Genomic DNA, 23,559 nt, shown 5'->3' with positions numbered 1-23,559 from the left:
AAAATAAAGGCTACAGCACTCTAAATCAAAACATGACAGTACCGTGCTTTACTGTGTCCTGCCTGGCATCAATGTCAGAGAGACTACAAGCTAGCTGAATGATGGTTAAGGGTGATTGTTAGACCTAATTCAGATATAGTCTGTTTAAGCAGTAGCTGTTTTTCTACAGGCTCTATGTATAATGTATGAAGAAAGCAGGTCAGGGAACATGTTAATAATGGAATTTACATCATATTTGACGGAGCCAAATGAGCTCTAAAAGCCTGCACCCTTTTGCCATCAATATAGTAAATTGAGTTTGTCTTCAGACAAATGTTTGTTTGTAGGCTATTTGCCAAGAGACAAAAGGCATTTTTTCTCAATCTGGAGTTTCGCAGCAGCTCCAGTGGACACACATACTCTTGGTATGTCGCTTCGTTTACAATAGTCATACTTTGTTTTTTTATGGAATTTTGACACCATAAGGGCCAATTCATTTGTATACTCAGTTTATTCTGCTGGCAGTTTCAGTAGCTGTCACCTTACTCCTCCCTTTCTGTTTCCCTCATGACCATTCATTTGTCCACCTCTCTTAGTAGAACCATTTCCTTTTAACAATTTGTGGCTTCATGATTCATAATAATTCTCCTTGTTGCAATACAAAAGGTCAAGAAAAGAAAAGACAAAAACAAAAGACACCACATGTCCGTTTTGCTTGGTCTTTACAGTGGATTGTCGCTTGAACACAAAGGCTAGTGAGAAGCCTTAAACGTCTGCACCCTGTCCAGCACAGACATTAGTAAGTTCAGTCTTTTTTTTCTCTCATCATTCTTTTTTTTCTTCTTCCAGAACAGTCTGTTCATAGCTGTCAGAGAGTGCGGTGACTTATACATCTTGATGAGCGAGATATCCAGTGGCTGATACCTTAACATCCAAGAGAAAGAGACTTGTTGCGTACAGGGGCAGATGAATGCGCCCCCCCCCCCCCCCCTCCCCCCCCAAACCCTTATCCCTTTTTCATTACAACTTCAAGTATTTTTTTTAAACAACAGCAAAAGTTAGCAAATCTACATTTTTTTTCTAATCTACTTAACTATTCTACAACCTGGCGCTAAATCAGCATCCAGAGCAAAAGGTCAGCCCCTATACTAAGATTCCATGTCTTTTTTTAATACATTATTTCCATTTTCTTTTATTCTTACTTACAGTAGGCCACTGGATATTGATTTAATGATTTTTTTACTACGAGTAAATTGTAATACTTGCAGCTACAAGGTATGAGTTTTTAAATATATTTATATATTATATATTTATATTCTTTTAAAAAGCGTTTAGTCCTTTGGTCCCTATTTCCTAAGGAATGATGCATGTAAATTATCCTGGATTCTCCTCTTCTCTTCTTCTTCTCGTTTTCTTCTTTGATCCAGAGCTTGCCCTGTCACAGAGCACAACACCTGTGTAGGCACAAAAACCAAAATGGCAGCAGGCTGGTGTGTGTGTATATGTGTGTGTGAGCGTGTGTGTCTGTATGTATGTGCGTGCGCACACGCATGTGTTTGCTTTAGTACTTGAGTTGGCATTTGCACGTATTTATACATGTACAAAGTAGTTTTTTTTTTTCATTTTTCATTTTTTAAATGTAGCATTGTTAAATGTGTATGTTTGGTTTTGTTATCTGTGTTTATCTATATCCTGTGTCAGTATGCATGCTTTGAGCATAATGAGTCTATAAAGGTTTTTTTCCCATCATGTCTAAAAAACAGCAGCAAAAAGTTGGTCTCTGCAAAAAATCTTCTTCCACAGACGCCAAAGCAAAACAGGGAAAAAAGAGGCATTTGCGAAGAAAGAAAAAACAAGAAAGAAAAACAAAAACAACAACTCTGGTATCCCTCTCGCAGTCACCCAATCTTTCAGCGGGTTTCCAGCAGGATCAAGGGACCACCCTTCCTTCATGATATGTAGCAGAGCAAGAAGTCTTTGTACTTTTACTGCACTTGTGGAAATAAGGTGTTGTGGCCCTTCATCCTGTGACACAGACAGAGAGAGAGAGAGAGAGAGAGTGGGGGAGAGAAAGAGAGGGGAGAATAAGGAGAGTGGATTCAGTGAGGCTGTGGAAAACATGCTCAGGGTTGCTGGCTCCTGGTTATCACACAGACTGACAGGCACAGCCAACAGCATGAGAAACAGACGGGGAGGAGAAAAAAAGAGGAGTGTGTCAATCAAAACCAGAAATAAGTGGGCTAGAGGTGGGGTGGGAGATTTGTGTTTTAACCATATGGAACAGCCATCTACACTGTGACAGCACTAATCCAAGGAAGGCCTAATTTAAACTGACTACATCTCCCTGCATGAAAAAAATACAGCTGCATGTTGCCTGAGATATTGCTGCCATTCATCTCTTGTTAATTTATTACAAACAAACTACCAAAAGAACAAGAAGGAAACACAACGAAAACAAGACATGTGTTTGTGTGTTAGTCAAAATAGTTTTTAATGACTGTGACAGAAAAATGGAGAGTTGTCCAATAAGAAAAATGTACATATTTCAAGAAATAGCCACTAATTATGATCCAATGAAAAAACAACCTAGCATCTCCTCTGCCTTTGTGTTGACTTAAAATGCTGCACTGTTAAATGTGTCCGTGCTGTCGAGCTTCGGATATAAAAGATCTAGTTTATAGCCTATCATCTCTAATATGTTGTGGGCTATGATGTGGGTGAAGAAAGGCTATGAAATCACAGCAAATCACACTCTGGGAGTGAACATGAAAGGGTCTGACTTTGTGACGGGAACATGCGCCCAGACGCTCTTTGTTCTACCTTTCCATTGCTGTAAATGAGCTTGTTACCATTTCATAATAGATCTGCTTTTTAGATGTGGGAGCAGAGATTCTAACTTATTTCTTATGTGCGCCAAAGCAAGCCCAGACCATTAGCAGAATAAAGCACTAACTGTCCCGATTACAGATGCCCTCTTTTATAAGCCACTAGCAATTCTCACTATATACACATCTAACACAGAGCAGAAGAAACACACAGTGGCTTTAAAAAAAATTATATATATATATGTTTCCCAAGTAAACAGCTTCTTTCAAAACTATTTCACCTTCCAAGTTTGTCAGATAATAAAGAATTCATTTTCCTTTTGTCCCAGCATTATGCTCTCCCCCCACACCGCCACCTACTTGGATGGCTTCATAAAAGACACCTGGCAGTTAAGAGGCATAGTTGATGCCAGAAAGACCTCATCCCTCCAGGCGTGCCTGGCTAGACACCCCCCTGAGTTCATTGGATAGACTACAGGAGGGAGAGTCGCCTGCAGGGCTTCTGAAAGAATAGGGCAGAACAAGTTTGATGAAAACGACTAACTCTTATCAGGGTTTGGCCTAGAGGTATAGAAACAAACTCACTTGCAAAAAAAGGACTTTCTTCACTGTGAATATGTTTGCTGCCTTTTTCTCTTTTGTAGATAAAGTAATAATTACTTCAAATACAAGCAAAAAAACATCTCATTTATCTGGTGGCATAGTCCTACTAAAAACAACACAAGCAGCAGCAAATACCCGTCCCAGGTATTTGTATTTTGTTCTATTTCTGCACTCCTGCTTATACATTTGTGTCCTGTGTACAGTATGGCTGTGTGGTGGACAGATTCTGGCCATGTGGGTCTGCAGCGCTGCCTGCAGCTCTGCTATCCCGTAATTGGTTTGCACCCTCATAAATAAATAAATGGGAAGTGATTCTCATGTAAGGCAAACAAAACAATCTTGCAGAAGTACTCCCTGTGCAGATGGAATCAACGTGGAAGTGGAGTGTCAACATTTGCCTGTGCTCTCTGCATGAACGGTGGAGATTTAATTGGCTACACAAACATAGGGTCATCTTGGCCCATCTCTCAACTAAACAGCTGTCTATCATGAGGAGAGAAAGGTCCCTTTTTGCAAAGATTCAGACTTTAATAAAAATCATAATTTGCTGGTAAAAAAACACTGTTGATGTGAATGTGAAGAAATAGAGAAATAGAAAATACAGTACAGTCATACACATGAACCCCACAAGAGAAAATAAAACATCACAAGGGCACACGGTACAATAGCACAAAGGGTTAAAGGCCATTTCCAGTTATAATCAACCAACCAGTCAGTTACATTATGTACAACAGGTACCAGCCAAGAAAGGCATCTTTTTACTGCACTCCACAAACTGCCAATATACAATATACAGTATATATATAAAAGGAGGGCAGAATATAAAGAGATAGAGTTTAGAAATATCAATCAACGCCACGTCATGCAACGCAGTCACAGTCCCACCACATGACGTCATCCAAAAGAAAATGACACCATGGGTTCAACTTACAGTTGTGGGAACTTGGCCCCATGACAGGTGTGGGGGGAAGGGTGGCTATAGCGGAGAAAGGCCACCTCACACTGTGATTGGCCATGTCAGGTTGCCAGGTTGGTGGGGGTGCAAAAGAAGGAAAGAAACAGTGGGATTTTCTTTTCCTTAAATCAGAATTAAAAGCACCTGTTCCATATTTGTTCCACACTCTCACTTATTCTGCCTGACAAATCAAATGAGGTTATTATGGTTATTACCATAAAACTGAAAAAAAAAAAAGAATTGACAAGTAAAACAGAAATAACAGAACAAGTAATCTTCAACAGAGCACAAAAGGGCCTTTTCTTATGCCTCTTATGTGGTGGTGAAATATTCTCAGGCTGACAACATTTGCAGGTTAAAAGGTTGAACTGATGTTTTTATATTCACAAAGATAACCCTTAAGGCAGAAATGCATATTTTAGAAACTTGTCCTGTCTACAGTAATTGGATTTGGCTTGCATTGTTTGCTATGAAGGTGGCCGTACAGTGAGTGCTTCAGCTTTTTTACATTAAGTTTATCTTTAAGACACAGAACGCAATTTCAGAGTTGCAAGGCTCCTGAGACCAGCAGAAGAGAATGCTGTCTGATCAAGTTTTTAATTCAACTTCAAAACGAAATCGTCAGTATTACTATCTACGTATTGAAGTTTTTACCCAACGAACACAGAAAAAATCATCATTCAAGTTTCATCAAAGTTCTTCATTGTAATAAAGTAGTTGAATTTAGAAAATGAAACAATTACAGATGAACTTTACTTATTTCAGTCTTTTTGCTCAAGAACTCAATGTACTGTCTGCCACGATACAAGGCAATACTTAAAAAAAATTAAAAGTAGATTAGTTTAATTTTTCAAATACAACTTTTTTCATGAGATCACTGATGATTTTTAAGAATATAACACAGGAGCTGGCTTCAGATGCCCCACCAGTGCATTTTTTCTTTAATGTTTTCATGTGAGTTCTCTTGGTTTTGGTCTATTGGGTTTCCTTAACTCAACAACAGAAGTGGTGTAATAACAGAAGAAAAACACAGAGATGGATTGAACCAGACCAGAGATGATGGAGGACATGAAAAAAACCACACTCACACAGAGCAACACACATACACTTCCTGATATAGTGAATGTTATTGCGGGAAATGTCTGTACTTTCTGACATTCTGAGTACATCTCAATGACTGTCCTGTCATTCAGTGCTGTTGCAGGATATTTTCCATTTGTCCCTCACTGATGTACTAACCCCCCCAACCACCTCACCATCAGGGTGTCTGCTTTTGAAAGCCTCTCTTCAATTAGCAGGGCACAGCTCTATTCAGATGCTATCAGGCAAAGGATAAAAGGAGCATAGCATTTGTATTCATTCCATTAATACGTTCTTGTGGCTTTTAGAGTCAAATTTAAAACAAACAAATGGTATTACCATGCTTTTATTTATGGAGGAATATAATCCAGGCTTATGTTATTGTAATGAAATGTTGCCTAGCCAATTGGGCGAAGAGAACATGCATCTATATTGTTTTGCACTGGCAGCTGCACTTTGTAACAGATGGGTGATGATTCTTTGAATCAAGCATGACACTGTGAAATTAGTCTTCATTGAAGGATGGTACCACTTTAAGTACACCGTTTTTTAAAATTATTTTGTATGAAAGCTCAGACTTTCTAAGGGCCATAACAAGGAACTCTTGGACATTGAAGATATTTGGTGGCAGATATACAATCAGCATAAGTAGGTAACCATACATTTGCAAGATCTTTTGTTTGCTCTACTTTGAGTGCATTCTTCATAAAAAAAATCTGGATGATTAAAAAGTTTTTTTAAAAATGAGCATAGTTCACAACTAATCCACAAAGGATTGCTTGATTTCTATAAGTTGTATCTAAACTTGCATTTGTTCAGTATTAAATTAACTCACTTGTGGAGAACGGGTAAACACTGGAGAGTTTAATTTTACACTGGCATTTTATCAAGTGTTAAAAATACTATGTATTAACACAGAAAATGTTGCCGTGCAACTCTTTTTGTGCATGGTAAAATCATAAACAGTCCACGCATTCAGTGCTACAAGGTTATAAGGTTGCTTGAGAACTGACTGGTGAAGCATCACTTGAACTGACGAAATAGTGCTTACTGGGGTTGGTGCTATTCTCCACCATAATACATGCCACTGCAGTTTGTAGGGTGAGTAAGTGCTTTTCCATTACGCATCTATGTGTTTATTTTTGTGAGCACAAACCTTTTTCAAAAAGATCATGTACAGCATTTTCCTTATCATTCTCATCAGTAGTTTGGTAGTCTGTAAGTAACAGTTTAACTGAAAGGACCTATATATTTTGCTAAAGAGCTGACCAAACTCTAATGTTGAACTATTTTAGGAGAGAATTACTGCTACATGGTTTTATGATTTTGTAGCTTAACAACTTGCATCGATTCTCAACGCCATCCTCAGTAGACAGGTAATTATGCACAGACAGTTATTGATGATGTCATCAATTTGCACTGGAGCATCCTGCAGGTACAAATTAGGTTTCAAACCCCAGAAGAAACAAAAACAACTCAGTGGAGCAGGGCAACCTGACACAAATCTCAAGAGGCTCATTCTGTGTAATCTAAAACTAGTGCATTGACACTATCACAGATAGTATGTACAACAGTATTTTTATGCAAATGATGGGTGGTGGGTTTTCTCCTGGCTGAAAGATTGGAAAATAGTTAGTAGTAGTAGTTAATTTTCCTCTTTGCCCAATTGCCCTACACAGGTCAACTTGCTGGAAATATAAGTCCTCACTTAAAAAAAGTTGCCATTTGTTATAATTGGGGTCCAGAATTTAAAACTTAATAAAATGCATGTTAAACTAAAATTGTTTATTATTTGATTAAGTTTCAGTTATAAATGGCTAAAACAACTCTTATTCATACAATTTATTTAAATGCTACAGCGAATGTGTTTGCATGATGGTTCAATTGAGATACAAAGCACTCTCAAACATTCACATCTATTGAAGCAACAAGAACTAAACTATCCAAGTGAAGTGGACAGTTTAGTTTGAAGCATGGCATGGCATGGCATAGTATGGCACGGTGTGTTTCGGCATGGATGTTACTATACCTGGGTATGGACAGCAGACAAGTCAGTAAGGTCGGTTGGCATCCTTTGGCCGCTTTAGCTGCACCTTCAGCCTCTTCATGCCTATCTGAAAGCCGTTCATGGCCTGGATAGCGGCTTGAGCACTGGACGGGTTATCAAAACTCACAAAGCCTAAAACAAGAACACAGAACAGGAGGAGAGAAGGGGGCAAAGAAAAATGGGGAATAAAAGGAACAACACATGAAGGGAGAAGAATGGGGAGAGATGAGAGACACAGGAAGAAGAGAAAGTGAGAGGTGAAGAGACAGGGAGAAAAGACAGGCGAGATGAAAGAAAAAAGAGGGGAGAAGAAGACCCTTTTTAATTCGCAACAATGACACAACAATAGCTCTTTGTTTTCTCTTTTCAGCAGATTAATTGAAAATCTTTGAATTAAAAAGATTACATAAAATACCACAAAAAAGGCTAAGAACACAGATATTAAAAATCACGAAGAAGAGCTATTAGAAACAGTGAGTTTAACTTGAACATAAAAGAACAAAATACATGAAAAGGTGTTCAAAGATTAGAGAGAAAAATGGGAGTCTCATGTTGTGTGTGGATTTTTAGAACAAAGCAGTGTATTAAATAAAATTTTACCTGCATGTTTGAGCCATCCAAGTGTGGCAGGGCTGCGTGTGTGTGTATTTTCATGTACGTGTGTTACTGAGCATGTATCTGAGTTAAGAGTAAAGGGCATGGGGGTCGTGACGAGATGCTAGGAGCAAGGTGTGTAGGACGGAGGTGCCTGCTGCTCTGAGTTATCACCTGGGTGTCGAGGCGGAATGAGCCCACAGCTTTCCACACCGGGACTCCTTGCCTGCTCTTATCAGACACCTCTGTGATTGACGGCCCGAATTTTCCGCCTGCCAGCTGATTTGATCACACCGCTATGGGTCCAATTTAATTTGGGGGGAGAGGGCAGGCTTTTGTCAGTGTGGGTGAGATAAGGCTGCTGCTTTTACAAACCCTTTAAACAAACTGAGCAGGGAAGGGCCTGTCAGTTGGCAGTGATCCCACTCCCAATCCCACAAACACACACACACACACACACACACACCATCCATGACTTTAACGAATCTCCATACCTCACATTTACATCCACATGCCAAAAAGGTGATAGGATGCTAGGGGTCAAAGTATGGAAGGAAGAGGACAAAGACTGCATCCAAACTCAAAATTTAGTTTAATTCAGTTTCAGCCGTTTCATCCAGACAAAGTAACTGGCTAATGTTTCAAATCTTTGATGCAGTTGGCGGTGCTGTGAAACTCAATACCCCAAATGATACTAGTGATTGAAGTATGGCTTTCATCCATATCAGTATAATGTCTGTACACATTTTAATGTTATGCATTTTTAATAAAAACACATGCAAAGATGCAAATATTTCTGGGTGACAATGGAGAAAATATGAGTCAAGGTCCAGGTAGAGCAGCTGTGAATGCTGTAGTAGTCTTACATTTCCCTAAAAAAGTTACTGGTTAGCACTGCTGTTGGTGCTATGAAAACCCTTTTCTGCACTTTTTTTCTTCAGGGGTGGCTGTAGTCTAGATGTGAGGTCCTGCTTCAAATACCTTCATAGGCTGAGGAAAACAGAGTCCCCTGCTCTGCTATAACTACCAGTGAACTCCCTTTGAACAAGTCAGTCAACCTCTAGATGATTAGAAGCTGCTTGGTAGTCATAAATTGTCATGGGAAGCTCCCGTACTACAAAGTTTACAGTTTGAACAAATGTTTATTAATTTATTTATTGTGATGAGTATTTTTCATCTGTGAGATTTGCTTGTTCTTTTATTACAAAGATACTATTTAAAAGTGTCAAATAAGGATGGTGAATCCGTGCACACTAAATATGTTAATGTAAAGATGAGTGCTGCTGAAACAAACAACTTTCCCCGACTTAAAAGTGGGAAAGAACAAAAAGGAAAAAGAACATTAAAAAAAAAGAATCAGTCCCTTTAGGTAAATTCGCATATCCTTGTGTATATTTTTTCTTCCTATTTTAGGGGTGTGTGTCATTCCATTCTCAGAAGACCTTTTTGAAATTCATTTTCAAGCTAAATCCAGCTAATGCCACTTAACAAGGTAAGCTTTGATCACATTTAAGTCAGTATTGAGTGACTAAACGCAGAGGATTAAGACTAATGTTTTATCCATAGAGTCCCAGGTTAAAGGAAACACAAACATATAGCTCCGCAGCTGTGAAGGTCTATGCAGAGTACACATTTGCCTCATGGATGTTCTATATGTTTCTATGTTTACTCAATAACACATTACTAAGTAATAACACACGCTATGTTCATGTGTCTCTTGTGCTTTCTCACATCTTAATTTTTAAAATATTTTATAAATCCCTTAGACTTTTCTTCATCTCACCTGCAGAAGAGTTTAATATCACACCATGTCACATATTCATTTCCACTTTATCACAGTGCAAATAAACTTAATAAACTAAACAGCCGTCTGTCTGAATTGACAGAAATGTATCCCTTACGAGTACACTCCAAATCCTGTTCCAGAAATATATCCTTTATAAGAACATGCTTCGAGTGTTCCCCTAGTGACCTTTTCATCATATTAAAATTTTCTGACTTCTCTGTAAACACTCAGTTTCAAAGAGTGATGTCTGATTATCTCCTCTCAAAATCCTAAAATGAAGATTACCTGTGCTGCAGAGATATCAGGCCATGCATGTACGCATAGATGTTTCTGGTGAAACTCACAAGAATTTTAAATGAATAATAATATTAACAAAATATTTAACCTACTGTATCTACTAAGATACTGTATGCTGCTTTTTAAAATATAGTAAATAAGTTAACTTTTACACAGTTGACATCTTTACAGAATGTAAGCTATATTTAGATGATGAATTTAAGGTATAAGGTTTTAAGGTTTTGTAGATTTTAATTTGAAAAAGAAAGAAAAATGGTATCTAAATTAGATTACTTTATATTTAATATGGTGTTGTGTTGTTGAAAGGACAGTGGAAATTAAAATTTTGCTTAAGTAATTGCAGATACACATAAATGATTATTCGTTATAATTAAATTTAATTTTTTATTTTGACTATTGAACACAACAGTGCTTTGGAAATTATCTTTTCAAATAACAGTAAGGTCATTGGCTTTCTGTTAGTTTGTATAAAATACTGTCAATTTGTTATCTGTAATTGCAGTGCTTTAGATATTGAAAAAACTGACTGTATTTTCTTCACACCAGTGTGCTCAAGTCCAAATTTGTACATTTTTACAATGGGCAATTCATAAGTCTATCCATCCATCATTTTTTGTTACATTTGTATACTCTGTATATAGACATGCAGCACATATGTGATTCTACAGTGCCCAACACATCAAGGCTAAACTCACGTACAGCATTTTCTGCCTAATTTGGTAATGTCTCACAAAAGAGCCCAGGGGCTTCTGCTATAAAAAGGAGTGGAAAATGAGTGAATAAACTCCACAAAAAAAATCTCATGGGTTAAATTGCTGTTTTTCAGCCAAGATCTTAATTACTAGCCTTGGAAAATAAGCCGGTGAGACTGATGAGGTCACCGCCCCTTTGTCCTTCCCCCTTGTTGACTGACAGATAGTGATAGTGAGAGGCATATGTTTAGAGGCGAGCACACAAAGGGAGAGAGAGAGAAATGGCTCTGAGATGGACAGAATGAGACAGACGAGGGAAGAGACGAAGAGAAAGCCTCATAGACATGCCATGTTGAAGAGAAACTGAGAGGAAGCCAATGCTGGGAGTCTCTCTCTCTCTCTCTCTCTCACCCTGCCTTTCTCCTGGGTGCTGCTGTCCAACTGAATCAACAGCAAGGCCCGCACCAGTCTATTATTATCTCTTTAAGCCCATAGATTCCACCTGCACCGCCTCCACCTAGATGAACTGGTTTGCTGTGTGGGAGGCAACAGGAGAGGCGGGGAGGTTGAGGCGGAATGCTGCTGAGTTGCCCTGCCTGAAGCATTGGGGGGTGGGGGTGGCGGAAGTGGTCTGGGAAAATGCTTTTCTCTTGGGTAAAGGAGGCAGGGAATGGCAGAGAAGAGGAGAGGATACTGATTGTATTCGGAATGGTGTGATAGAGAGGGTGATGAATAGACGTGTGTAGCAAATGGCAATTGTGGAAAGACCTTTGGGTCAGTAGCTAAATGAGGGATCCTTGGTGGGTTTAGCCAGTGTGATTTTAGGCAATAAGAGTGTCCAGTTTCTCATGCCACAGTTAAATACAGGAAGCCTGTTTGATAGAGCTCTCTTCATTTAAATGGATTTTTAAAAAACTCCTCTTTGCCGTCAATTTTTGACTCACCGAAACATTTGCTCTGATTGGTCGCTCGGTCCACAAAGACTTTGGCAGAGATGACGTTGCCGAAAGGCAGGAACATTTGCATGAGCTCCGCATCTCCGAACTCCTGGGGCAGGTGATAAATAAACAGATTGCAACCCTCCGGCCCTGGTGAGGAGAGAAAGACAACAGGAGGGTTACATGTGAGCATAAATATAGGGAGCCCACTGAGAAAGAGACTGACCATAATAACATGGGCGGAAAAATTACTCAATAAAGAAATCAGGACAATAATCCAAGGAACGCAGGAGCCATGTAAACACCGAATAATGATTATGTCAAATCTTAGTTGTGTTGAACCTAGTTATTGTGGCACGTTTGGAGTACACACACCCTAATTCCATTTATGGAATGGAAGACCCCATTTCACATTATAACCGCATACATAGGTGGCACTTTAATAAATTATTTAATACAGTTAAATTTGTTAGCAATAGCAGTGCACAAACAGCCACAGAAATGCAGAGATAGAAAGAAAAGAGAAAACAGCTAGAGATAAAAACAGAGACAACAGGAGAAGGAAAAAACACAGAGAGGTTGATGGAAAGAGAGAGATTAAGACAGTTATATTGAGACAGAGAAACTCTGAGACTCAGAGGAAGAGAGAGGGGAGGAGGAGGCAGAGCATAAGCCAAGTTTTTGTCCCAATTACTATGTGACAGTAGGACTGTCTTCCAATCTCTCTCCATCCCTCCACACTCATCCACCCAGCTGCCACATATTGTACAGGCCAATCTGGGTAAAAGGAAGAATGAACCAGAGAGAGAGACAGAGCAAACCGTGGACAGAAAGAGAGAAAGAGATGTGATGGACTCAGGGACAGTATGCTTGCAGTTGGATGCCTGGCTAGCATTCTCTCCTGTCTCATTGCTCAGGGTGATAGCATGGTGAGATGAGACTAGGGCTGGTGAGAAGGCTGATAAGAGGGCTGCAGTGGTGGCTGGCTGTAGTGCTGCTATGCCTCTGCGAGATAGAGGACACACACACACACACACACACACACACAGGTTGACAGAGCGGGGATTTTTTTATAACAGCTAAAGGCTGAACCTCAGTTCTTTCTGTTAAGGTTTAGGTCATAGAGAATACATGCTTTGAAAAGAAGTGGTTTGTTTGAGGGAAAGAAATGTCTGCAAGACCCACAAAAAGTGGTCTTAAGACCGGTCTCGAGACCAAGGCCATTCTCGAGTACTACAACACTACTACTAAGCAAAGGAAATCTTGTAACTGAACAAAAACGAAAATGGTTTTGTATTATGTTTACAGGGTAATCAAAGAAACTGATAAAAAAATAAATTGTTCATGGACATGGACAGATTTTGTAAAGTTGACATGGAAGTTGAGCAAGGTGGCTGCCTTTAAATTCTCCATGTAGTATATTGTTTTTTTTACAACCAACTAGTTTGCAGCACTGATTGAACATTGAGGCATTTTTAGTTCATCGCCTAGAATTTTACAACAAATTACTCTGGGCATAACATATATTGATGTTTGCTGTGTCAGTATGTGTTGCTGTACAGTGTTGAAGTGAGACACGTAGATGTGCTGCCTAAGATTCTCTGCTGAAATGAAAACACACATTTTCAAAGAGTACAGTGAAGATTTGTCTCGTTAAAATTACATTTTTGGATTTGGTGGGATTTTCTTTGTTGACACACATACGCACACACAGACACGGACTGTAAAAATGCATTGTTGCAATTGTTAGCTGTCAGGGGGAGGTTGAAGCCGAGGCTTGACTGTGTATTCAGGTTTAGGTGTCTCTTGTTAAATGGCAGGGCTGCCGACTGTGGCAGTGGACTCAGACAGGCTGGGAAAGCAGCCAAAACCCAGAGGAGACCAGAACTCAGACAGGCCACTGGCTCAACCAAGAATAGCTCTAGTGTGTGTGTGTGTGTGTGTGTGTGTGTGTGTGTGAGAAAGAGTGTGTGGGACTGTGTCTGAGTGTGTATGTGTTAACATGACTTCTATAATTCTTGCTAATGATTAAAATGTTCCAAGGTAACAATGAGAGATGGGATGTCCTTAACAACCGTGTGTTTTTCCTATGGTGTGAAATTATGCCTGCATGTAAAGATAATAAGCTGCTAACAGGTGGAGTTTGTGTCTAGCTGTACTTTAGAAATACAGTTCTGCACTGTGGCCCTGGCATGCACTTACACTACTGAAAAATGCAAACAAACTAACTTTTCCTCTCGTTAATGTTGGAAACGCTCAGTTCCTATATTGAATATTCATGCCACTCTTCACTGTCTCATACAATCATATAGATGAATAATTGAGACTGGCGAATGGCGTCAAAAAGAGTGATTTACCATCACAGTATATCCTATGCTTTATTACATCTGATTCTGTGGCATAAGAACGAACACTACACTAAGAATGGAAATAAATGATTATGCATGCAGCTAATTAATCTGATGAATATTTATAACCACTTAAACACATTGTAATGGACTGATTAAGCAGTCCAACGCTGCGAGTTTGAATTAGTGCAGTTTTTGAATAATGACAGAGTAACTTTCCATCTCACTGCTAATGTTCTTCTCTTTAAATGGGGAGCCTTTTTCTCACATTTTCCCCAGCCAGCTTTTTCCCTCCCTCGCTAATTCAAAGCAGTGCAGCTACATTAGAATGGAACATGGCAATTATCACCTTTTATCTTGGGTGGGCGCGCTTGCTCGCTCTTACCTTCCCTCTGTTGCTGGGGAATGATGGTTGGTTGCTGGGGGAACGCTTGGCTGATTGGCGCATAGGCGGCAGGGTAGGCTGCTGTTGCAAAGGGAGAACCAGAGTGGAATTTTTCACATCTCTATTTTCATATTTGACACAACAAAACTCAAATCATTATTCCATTGTTCATTTGCATCCTCTAGACATTGCATAAATAAAGTGCATTAGGACTGGGAGCCTGGGCTCATTTGGCTGGTGGATCTCTACACAAAGAGTATGGCAAAAGGGGAGTCGAGTGCATTTCAACTAAGCAGACACACAAAGAAAGAGAGGGAGACTTATACCATGTTAATGAGAGCTGATGTCAGGCAGAAAGCAGTGGTTATGAGAGGTCTATGTCATCTCTTATGTAGGAGGCTATGGCAGGTTCAGATCCTCAGCTCTCAGTGTACTTTTGGAATTAAGATTTTTTTGTGTGGGTGTATAATCAAGTCAACCAGAAATCCTTTTGCAATCCTAATGTAAAGTAGCCTAATCCGTGAGAAAATTGGCTGGTTGTCTGGCTATCTCTACCTGTCATAGTGTCTACTGATGTGACAAACAGAGAGGGAGAGGGGAGAGGGAAAGGGACAGATGGAGGAAGTGAGAGAGTAGAGGAGGTAGGAGAGACAGATCACCTGCGTAGTGTTGGACGCCAGCATAAGCCTGTTGGAGAGGGTCGGTCACCGTTGGACTCTGTGCTGCAGAGAGGCGAAAAGAGAGCCAGAGAAAGCGGAGTGACAAAGAGGAAAACGGGACAAAGAGAGGACGAAGAACGGTCAAGACAGACACAGAGACAAGTGTATATACAGAGAATGACAGAAATGGGCTTAGCTGCAGAGAACCATCAAGGGGTAGGATCACACAGGGAGTGGGATAAATTTGGGTTGTCATATCTCAGTTCTTCAAAATCCCTGTTTGCCCCAGATGTTTGCATCAAATATTAACAACATGCCAAACAAACCACTTTGTAGTTCATTACAATTGCAGCTGCCTTTGCATAATGCAGAAATGGGGAGTGTGTCTGTCAATTCTTCAGGAATCAGTCCCAGACAACATTAAGAAGCTGAGAAAGGGCTGAGACACATCAAATTAACTGTAATGGACTGATGGATGAACTGATGGATTCATCATGATACTAGGGCTGGCTGCTCCGAAATCTCCCAAAGACACTGTTGATTGACCCTCAAGCCTTAAATGATTCAGTTCAAATCAGAAAAAGATGTAATGACAGTGTGAAGTAAAAAGGACTCTTGTCAACTTCTAAACAGTACCATGTGATATAATTCAGCTTGTCACTACTGACATGTTGAAGTTGCATTGTGGCAATTAGGTGATGTTCTTATTCATGTCAAGAGCAACACTAGAATAATCAAACATTCGTAGATCACCATCAGCACACGCAGCTAATCAGAAGTGTCAGGGCCAGGGCGACATTCTCATGACAGTAGATGTTACAAATATATCTCATGTTTCTTTTATGTAGACCTTGACTGGCTCACCTGGGTAAGGGTGAATACCATTGGTGTAGATGGGCTCAGAGGTGGGCTGCCCATTGCTTTGAGGCTGGAGGGCACTGAATCCGTTGACCCCGATAGGGGCGCCTATGCTGGGCACGGCTGTGGCAGAGATGCCTGGGGGTGTGCTGGTGCCTGCAAATAGATACAAACGCTTCACATGGTAGTATATTTTTTAACAGAAATTTACATTTTCTCACAAATGTTCTACTATATAAGAGGCACATAATGGGCCCTCATGAGCACATAATTGGTACCAATTCAGCCTGAACTAACTGGGTACAGTTTCTAAAATCAGTAAAGGTAACCCACTGATTATGGTGTAAGAGTGGCACGGGGGAAAAGAACTCATTCATTACTGTAATAGAACAAAATAAAGGTAGCACTTTGATTTCCTCATTATTATTCCCTGGTTAAAATGTATATCTTTGTCACTTGGGGTAAATGACTGCCCTTTTGAAGGTACAAAATGTAGACTTGCAAGAAGCTACCATAATGTGCAGTATATTGGATGCAGGGGCCTGTGCCTCTTCTTCTAACCGCCTTTGCTCCTTTTTGTCATATTCCAAGTCTGTCACCTTGTCAGTGTCCTTTTGTGCTGATGGATTTTTATTATTTTTCTAATCCAGGTGAAGGACATTTAAGTCATGTAGGATTATGTTTGATAGGCATTACCTGGTATGTGTAGGACTTGTGGATTACAAATGCCAGGTACAGCGTCAAGCCACTTTATTTAATACATTTGCAATGACCCTGCCTTCAGGCGGCCTTCCTACTTATCAAAGCTCCTCATGACAAGGGCCAAAAAGATAGTTCAGACTGGGGTCCAGGATTATCTCGCACAAATCTTTGCTCTTATATTGTATAAGCCAAGGACTCTGCATCCAAAGTCATCGGATTGGCTATGTTCCCAGAAAACACACACTGTCACAGAGACACAGAGGGAGAGAGCAACAGACAGAGAGCAAGCGAGAGAGAGATAATGAGCGAGAGGAGGAGAGAGAGAGACTACAATGTGGCTGCCAATGAGTGTCAAAGAATGCTGTACATTATCTCCCATCATGCCTCACTCAATATAACGCTCTGCTTTGCAACACTGGCAATGTCTACAGGCCTACAGCCTAAAAAATGTAACAAGGGCAAAAGCAGAAAGGCCTTGAATGAATATATTACTACTGCTTCTATAATTCTTGCTAACGATGAAAATGTTCCAGGGCAGCAGTGAGAAATGAAGAAAGAAGCCCCGCATGTGTGTGTGTGTGTGTGTGTGTGTGTGTGTGTGTGTGTGTGTGTGTGTGTGTGTGTGTGTGTGCATGTGCCTATTAGCGTGTACCTGAGGACGGTGTCATGGGAGTAGCCACCAGGCCGTTGACATTGAAAGCTGCCATTTGCTGCATTTGCGCGGCAGCAATGGCTGCCATGGGGTTCAGGTAGGACCCTTGTGTTGCTGCCATCAGGGCTGCTTGCTGTTGCATCATCTGCTGTTGGATTAAAGAGCAGTGGGGAGAGAGGCGAATGGCGCGAGGGATGGAGGGAAGGACAGAAAAGGAAAGGAGGGTGAAATAGCCGCAGGACCAGAGCATGTTTACTCTCACATCTCTGTTTGCTTGGCCCATGCCTTGTTCTCGAACAGTGTGGTCGGTGTTGCCCTGCAGCGTCGCTTCTCAGCTACTGTAACACTGCTCTGGCCTTGTGCTCATTATACTGACATAATATAAAGGCTATGCGGTGAGATGAGTATTGCAAGCTGGAGACTATGTATATGTATATGTACTTTATACATATATGTGTGAGTGTGAGAGGAAAAAAAGGGGAAGAGTTAGTGGAGTGATTGTGAGTGAGTGGGCGATTCTCACCTGTCAGGGTGAGTTGTTAGCTACAGTGTGAGTGCAAAATCTCACAGACTCCTAACCCAGGCTGTGACTTTCATGTGTGAATATGAAATGGCGTAGCAGGGAAAGGTGTATGGGGTGGGCAGGTGTGGGTTTTTGGTAATGACGTTTGAGTGTAAAGACATATGTGTAAGTAGATGAAATGTTAAAGAGGCAAGCTTGGGTTAGCAGTTTAAATTTACAGACCCAGTCAGAAAATATGGGAATAGAAAGTGAATATGAAATGGGTGCTTACAGCTGTATGAAAATAAAACAGTGTAGTGCTGAGCATACATGATAAGCAGCTTGCCTGGACCAATGAAGGGATAAAAAGACACAATATAAAAAGCAGTGCAGCATTTTCTGTAAAGCCTCTGTAAAGTTGGACTCTAACAGACATTTAATAGTGCGAATCACTTAAGGAGTTTTTTGCTGGGAGTGTCACATGCCTAGTGGGAGAGATAGTGAGTTCAAACCTCAAATCACAACAGTTTTTATTTTCTTTTTTAAAGCTCACCGTCTCCTCCCCCGCCGGGCTGAGACTTACAGCATGAGAGTAGGCGCCATAGGCCCCAAACTGGATGGTCATGGGACTGAAGATGCCGAGCTGGCCCGCCATCTGGTGCATCCTGCGCAATGTCCTCTCCTTATCAGTGTCTGCAAACTTGACCACCAGACTGGACGAGGCACCCTGGAGGGACACGTATATTTACAAGCTGAGTGAAATATGCAACTAAACTAAACATTTACCACTTTTCAGGTGTCTTCATAAAAAATGACATATATTTATTTCACTGGTTTATTGTCATGCTTTTTTATTGCTGCCTGGAGATTAACAAAAGCAATTAAGCAAACAAGCAAAAAATATATGTCATATAGTCATATAAGTTTCAACAAAGTAACAAAGTACCATGGTTACTTTCAATCAGCAGCGTTTTGCAGCCTGGTGTTTGTTAACCAAAAATATCTGTGTGAACTTCCCTAGATTGAATAAATAGTTATTCACTGGGAAAAACTAAAGGAGGACAACAAGGCAATAACAAACTCTGCAACCACAGCAGATTGGAAAGCTAATATGAATTTCCTAAAGCTAACAGCAAGCTTTGGCCAAAGTGAAACTACTGATCTCATCAATACTGATGTCACTGACTGACATTGGTGCCTGACAAGTTTATTGCTCTAGTTAATATGCAATGCTTTTATTGGAATTGTGCAGATGTCGTATATGAACATAGTGAACACTGTCAGTCTGACCATAACCTAAATACAAGCTATTTAAAAACAGTGTGCTGATCGCATGCATTATATTTGCACCTTTTATTGTGTAGTTGAAAACGGCTTTCTCACAATGTGTATGTGTTTCCCTTGGGAAATGTTGACTCCTTAAGAATAGATGTAGGGCTGTATCTGTATCAGTATATTAACCTTCTTTTACTAAAAAGTTTCCATTCTCTACATCACTAAAAAGGAGAAACAGTGGTCAGGATGTCATTCAGTTCTGTCATCTGATGTCCAGTGTACACAACATACACCATAATATATCTAAGTCAAAGAAGCCATTCAAAGTGAATTTGCAGCTCTCATGACTGCAGTCATTTAGCTGTCAGCGTCAAATGGAACAGAATAGTGAGTGATATTTGCTTTTGTGAACTTTCCAACTCCACTGTATACACCGGGAGTGAACTATGATCCCAACCAGATCCCACAGGAGTCCCAGTCTCCCACTGGTGAAGCTCCACTGAATATAGTACTGGGTAATTAGGTCTGACAAAAGCCTTCAGCATGTGGAGGGCGAAGTATTGACTAATGGCTCTGCCTTATGGCAGATATAGTTCCGTATTGATGTCCATGCTCCTGAGTTTGCATCCAATTAAATCATATGAGAGACAGAGACCAGAGTCAGTTCCTCATGTGACATCCAGACAAGGAGAGAGGGAGGTGGAGTGTCTGTGTGTGAGTGAGAGACAGAAAGATAGAGAGAGAGAGAGAGAGAGAGAGAGAGAGAGAGAGAGAGAGAAAGAAAGAGGATGAAGAGGCTTCCAGGCAAAGAAAGCAGCCACAGACACTGTCAAGAGGACCAGTCTCCTATTTAATTACAGGCAGTGCATGCTGGGAAAGTGCACAGAGCACCACCAGGACAGAAGGACACAGGCAGCCAGGGGGCAGTCAGGATATGATTAGTAAGATCATAAAAGCAAAGACATGGGGAGAAAAGGACTCCATAATCACAACTTGGTTCATATTTCACAAAAAGTCTCATCCTGACAGGGTCAGTACAAATTCAGACTTTGATTTGGATATCCATATTTTCTTTGGGTGTAGAAATTTGTAAGGGAACTGCAGGGGACCCGGAGACAGAGAAAGTTGAGACTGACCAGTGTGAGTGAAGCTGCATTCACCTGTTTCTTGTGCACACGTTTATGTGACTATGTATAAGAAATTGAAATTGACAGAGCTAGACCAAGTTGCTCTACGGGTTCAGATCAAGATCAAGCTCGAGTGCTTCCTACAGGAGGCACATTACTAAAGCAGAGCTATCCAAACAGAAAATCATAGAAACAAATAAACGTATGCCCTGTGAAGCTGAATATTGCAACTGCATAGTAAGATAGTGTGTATTCAGCTACTGAACAAACACAGTCTCACTCTTACTTTATGTTATGTTAAGTGTGTCCTATTTTCGTAAGTGCTTCATGAAATTTTAAACAGGAACATCTAGGCGATGTCATTGAGAAGGCAGTTTGCCTGGATGGTCTCGTGCTTTGTGGTTTGGTTAGTCATTGCTGCTGCAGCAAACCTTACATAATATCTTCATAACATTTTATATTTATTTCTACATTACCCTAACATCAGTCACCATTTTCTTGAGCCTTATCCTTCCTTCAGCTATTGTTTTTCTTCTTATCTAATTTCTCATTTTATAAAAAAGACAAAAACACATTTTCTCAATGCAAAACACAAACGAGTTCTTGTTCAGAGGCTTTGCATGCTATTCGACTACCCCTTGCCTTAAGTGTACAAACATTCTGTTAACACAACCAAGAGAATGTGTTGGCTATAGATAACTGTAAGAAAGAGGTTGGGGAATGAAGGAAGGCATCAGCATGGACCCCAGGGACAATGCGTCTCAGATGGGATCCTATCAGAGCCAGCCAGCACCCTACCTCAGGACAGATGAGACCCATCTGGTGTTTCTCTCTCGATGCCATTTCAATTAGTTAAATCAATACTCCGACATGGCGGTGTTAACAGCACAGTTTTCCCTTTTCTAATTTCATTTCATCCTACCTCCTGACCTTTTTTAGTTCTTTTTCAACTTTGTGGGTCAGTTGAAGGCACTGGGCTGTTAGATTTAATGAGACTGGCACAGAGCAAACATCTTCCTCCAGCGTTGTTGCTCAATCCTGCCCACAGCACAGGGGCCTGGCATTTAGATCACATTCATTTTCTGCTTTGTGTATCTGTGTATTCTTTTCATTTAATACCTCATGAAGAATGCATTGTGAGCATCGGGACTTTGAAAGCCTGAGGCTGCCTGTACTCACTGCACCGTGACTCAAGAGTCTGGCCTGGCCTGGCTTCTACCAGCAGAGCGCTCTGCTGTAGATGACAGCACAGGAGGAGACCCTGTCTGCAGTGTCTACACTGAACAGACTTGGCAGCAGCACTAAAGCACTACAACAGCCTCTGCAGGTGTTGTCGGCACTGCCATTCATGTCAGAGCCTAGCATTTCTGACTTTTGAAGCACAAAAGCCAAAATATCCCTTCTAAAATAAAAAAATCCTCACCCCTGAAAAGGAGAATTTCTTATCCTCACATCTCAAGCGGATGTATTCTGACTAGGTCCAAGGCCTAATCAGAAAAAAGCAGATTTCAGAGTGCGATCCCCCTCAAGGATCAAGAGTTTCTATCCACATAAAGAAAGAATAATATGTGGCCAGGTAAAGAAGGAACAGGTGGCAGCAGACAACAGGCACTGGATGCAAAGCAGCCACTCCTCACTGGTAGCAGAAAATCACAAGCTGACAAACAAACAGAATAATAACCTCCACCAGCATGACTCCTATACCTGGAGAGAAAATGAATTCGCTGAATTTGATAAGGGCCAACAGGGAGCCTTCACTTTTGACAGGTACAACTAAGGAATTTGTCACGGGTTCAAAAACTAATCTAATTTCTTGAACAACACACTTGACTTGTGAAAATCTCCCATATTGGATTTTGTATAGGCCACAAAATGTGTAGATGGAAAAATACACAACAGTAATTGAGGGATTAGAATTTAGCTCCACCAGTGAAATGGCATTTTGCTTTTATCTCTGCATTGCTGTGATACAAAGACACTGGTGTTAAGTGTGTACAGGTAAACAGACACTCATCTTAGATCCTCTACAGGGGCTTATGGCAATATAGTATACTGACTCACGCATTGAAGGGAAACAAATATTCAAAAAGCATGTTAATGATTAACAACTAAGGTACTACGAACCCTCTTTCTCCCCCGTTCAGCAAACATGTAACAGTTACATTAAAATGACAAATGAAACTTCAAAAGTTGTCACAGGTTTCTACAGACTTAAAAGTGTTAATCGAGAATTTGTAATAAATTAATTGAATACACCATAACACGTTTGTTTGGTAATTGGATGAACACGCTCTGGGCTTCGCATTCAACTCTCTGAACCATGCTACATTCCTGCTAGCCTCATGGGAGGACTGTCTCTCATTAGCACTGGATGATGCCGTCTTGGTCTAGCCTTGCTGGCCACCACATACTGCTGCAGCTGCCGAAGACACACTGCTCAAGAGACAGCCAAGAGACAGAGAAGAAGAACACTGTCATTCATAATGGTATTTTCACTTGGTGTTTATACTACATTTTGGAAATAACAGTTTATATGTTGTGTATGTGAGGAGTGCAAGCCACAAATCTCCATGGAGTATGTCAGCTACAAGCCTGCCGAGATGCTACAAAAGTTTCATGTGGCGTTGATGAATTGCTTGTTACAATGACAATACTCTCTGGCTTGGTCTTATCTCTCATTAATCCAGAACTATAGCATCACACACATGCACGCTCTTGTTGCTGCCAACACTGGTGCGCTCCACAGACCCTGTCAGCCACGCTGTGACACTGAACATGACAATGTCTGCAATTTGCTGGGTGTTGTCTGCCTGCCCCCGGCTCTGCCATTTGAAGTTTTGCCACCTGTGCCTCTGCAGCCTTACTGTAATTCAACAGCTGAACCACTGAGAGTGCCTGTTCTGTGCCCAATCACCTTTTAAGTTAATTTTGGTAGCACCTGCAAAGTGCAGTAAACATCAATTAAAGCTATGACCCGATCTATCAGTGCATGCCCTTCGGTGGCATCCCTTGCCCTTAAGCTTCATTAAAGCCTTTCATTTTGGGCCAGCGTATTTTGGTGCAGGTATTATTTATGGCATGTGTGCATGTGCCAGGTAACACAGATGCTGCAGAGAGAACATTAAGAGGGAGAGAGAGACCGAGAGGGAGTGAGAGACAACTCTTTGTTCAAGGTTCATCCAGACCTCACAGCTGGCAGCAGGCAGTGAGCTGAGAAGCCCACTCTCTGAATCCTGCCTCCTGTTAGTCTGTTGT

The 23,559-nt window shown here is 40.7% G+C and overlaps 1 protein-coding gene across 7 annotated transcripts in view; it reads right to left on the bottom strand.

Annotated features, from left to right (window-relative positions):
• Window positions 1–994: 994 nt before the first annotated feature.
• celf6 (CUGBP Elav-like family member 6) overlaps window positions 995–23,559 on the bottom strand; it is a 136,930-nt gene continuing 114,365 nt past the window's right edge. For 2 of the 7 annotated variants that reach the window (XM_038702241.1, XM_038702240.1), the window contains exons 6-13: window positions 18,486–18,629; window positions 17,401–17,548; window positions 16,053–16,202; window positions 15,189–15,251; window positions 14,530–14,610; window positions 11,803–11,946; window positions 7,472–7,621; window positions 995–2,004 (exon numbers count right to left, since the gene is read on the bottom strand). In XM_038702241.1, coding sequence (XP_038558169.1) covers window positions 7,494–7,621; window positions 11,803–11,946; window positions 14,530–14,610; window positions 15,189–15,251; window positions 16,053–16,202; window positions 17,401–17,548; window positions 18,486–18,629 — 858 coding nt within the window. In that variant the 3' untranslated portion in view covers window positions 995–2,004; window positions 7,472–7,493. Of the gene's footprint in view, window positions 2,005–4,338; window positions 4,410–7,471; window positions 7,622–11,802; window positions 11,947–14,529; window positions 14,611–15,188; window positions 15,252–16,052; window positions 16,203–17,400; window positions 17,549–18,455; window positions 18,630–23,559 lie in introns of all 7 variants that reach the window. The other 5 variants (XM_038702236.1, XM_038702238.1, XR_005442310.1 and 2 more) reach the window with 4 other exon arrangements.

This window comes from Micropterus salmoides, unplaced genomic scaffold (genome assembly GCF_014851395.1).
Source record: "Micropterus salmoides isolate LMB-PRFRI ecotype aquatic unplaced genomic scaffold, ASM1485139v1 Ms_hic_scaffold_6, whole genome shotgun sequence".
NCBI classification, from domain to species: domain Eukaryota; kingdom Metazoa; phylum Chordata; class Actinopteri; order Centrarchiformes; family Centrarchidae; genus Micropterus; species Micropterus salmoides.
The sequence above is the reverse complement of the archived record's forward strand: the minus strand, read 5'-3'. Positions and strand labels throughout refer to the sequence as shown.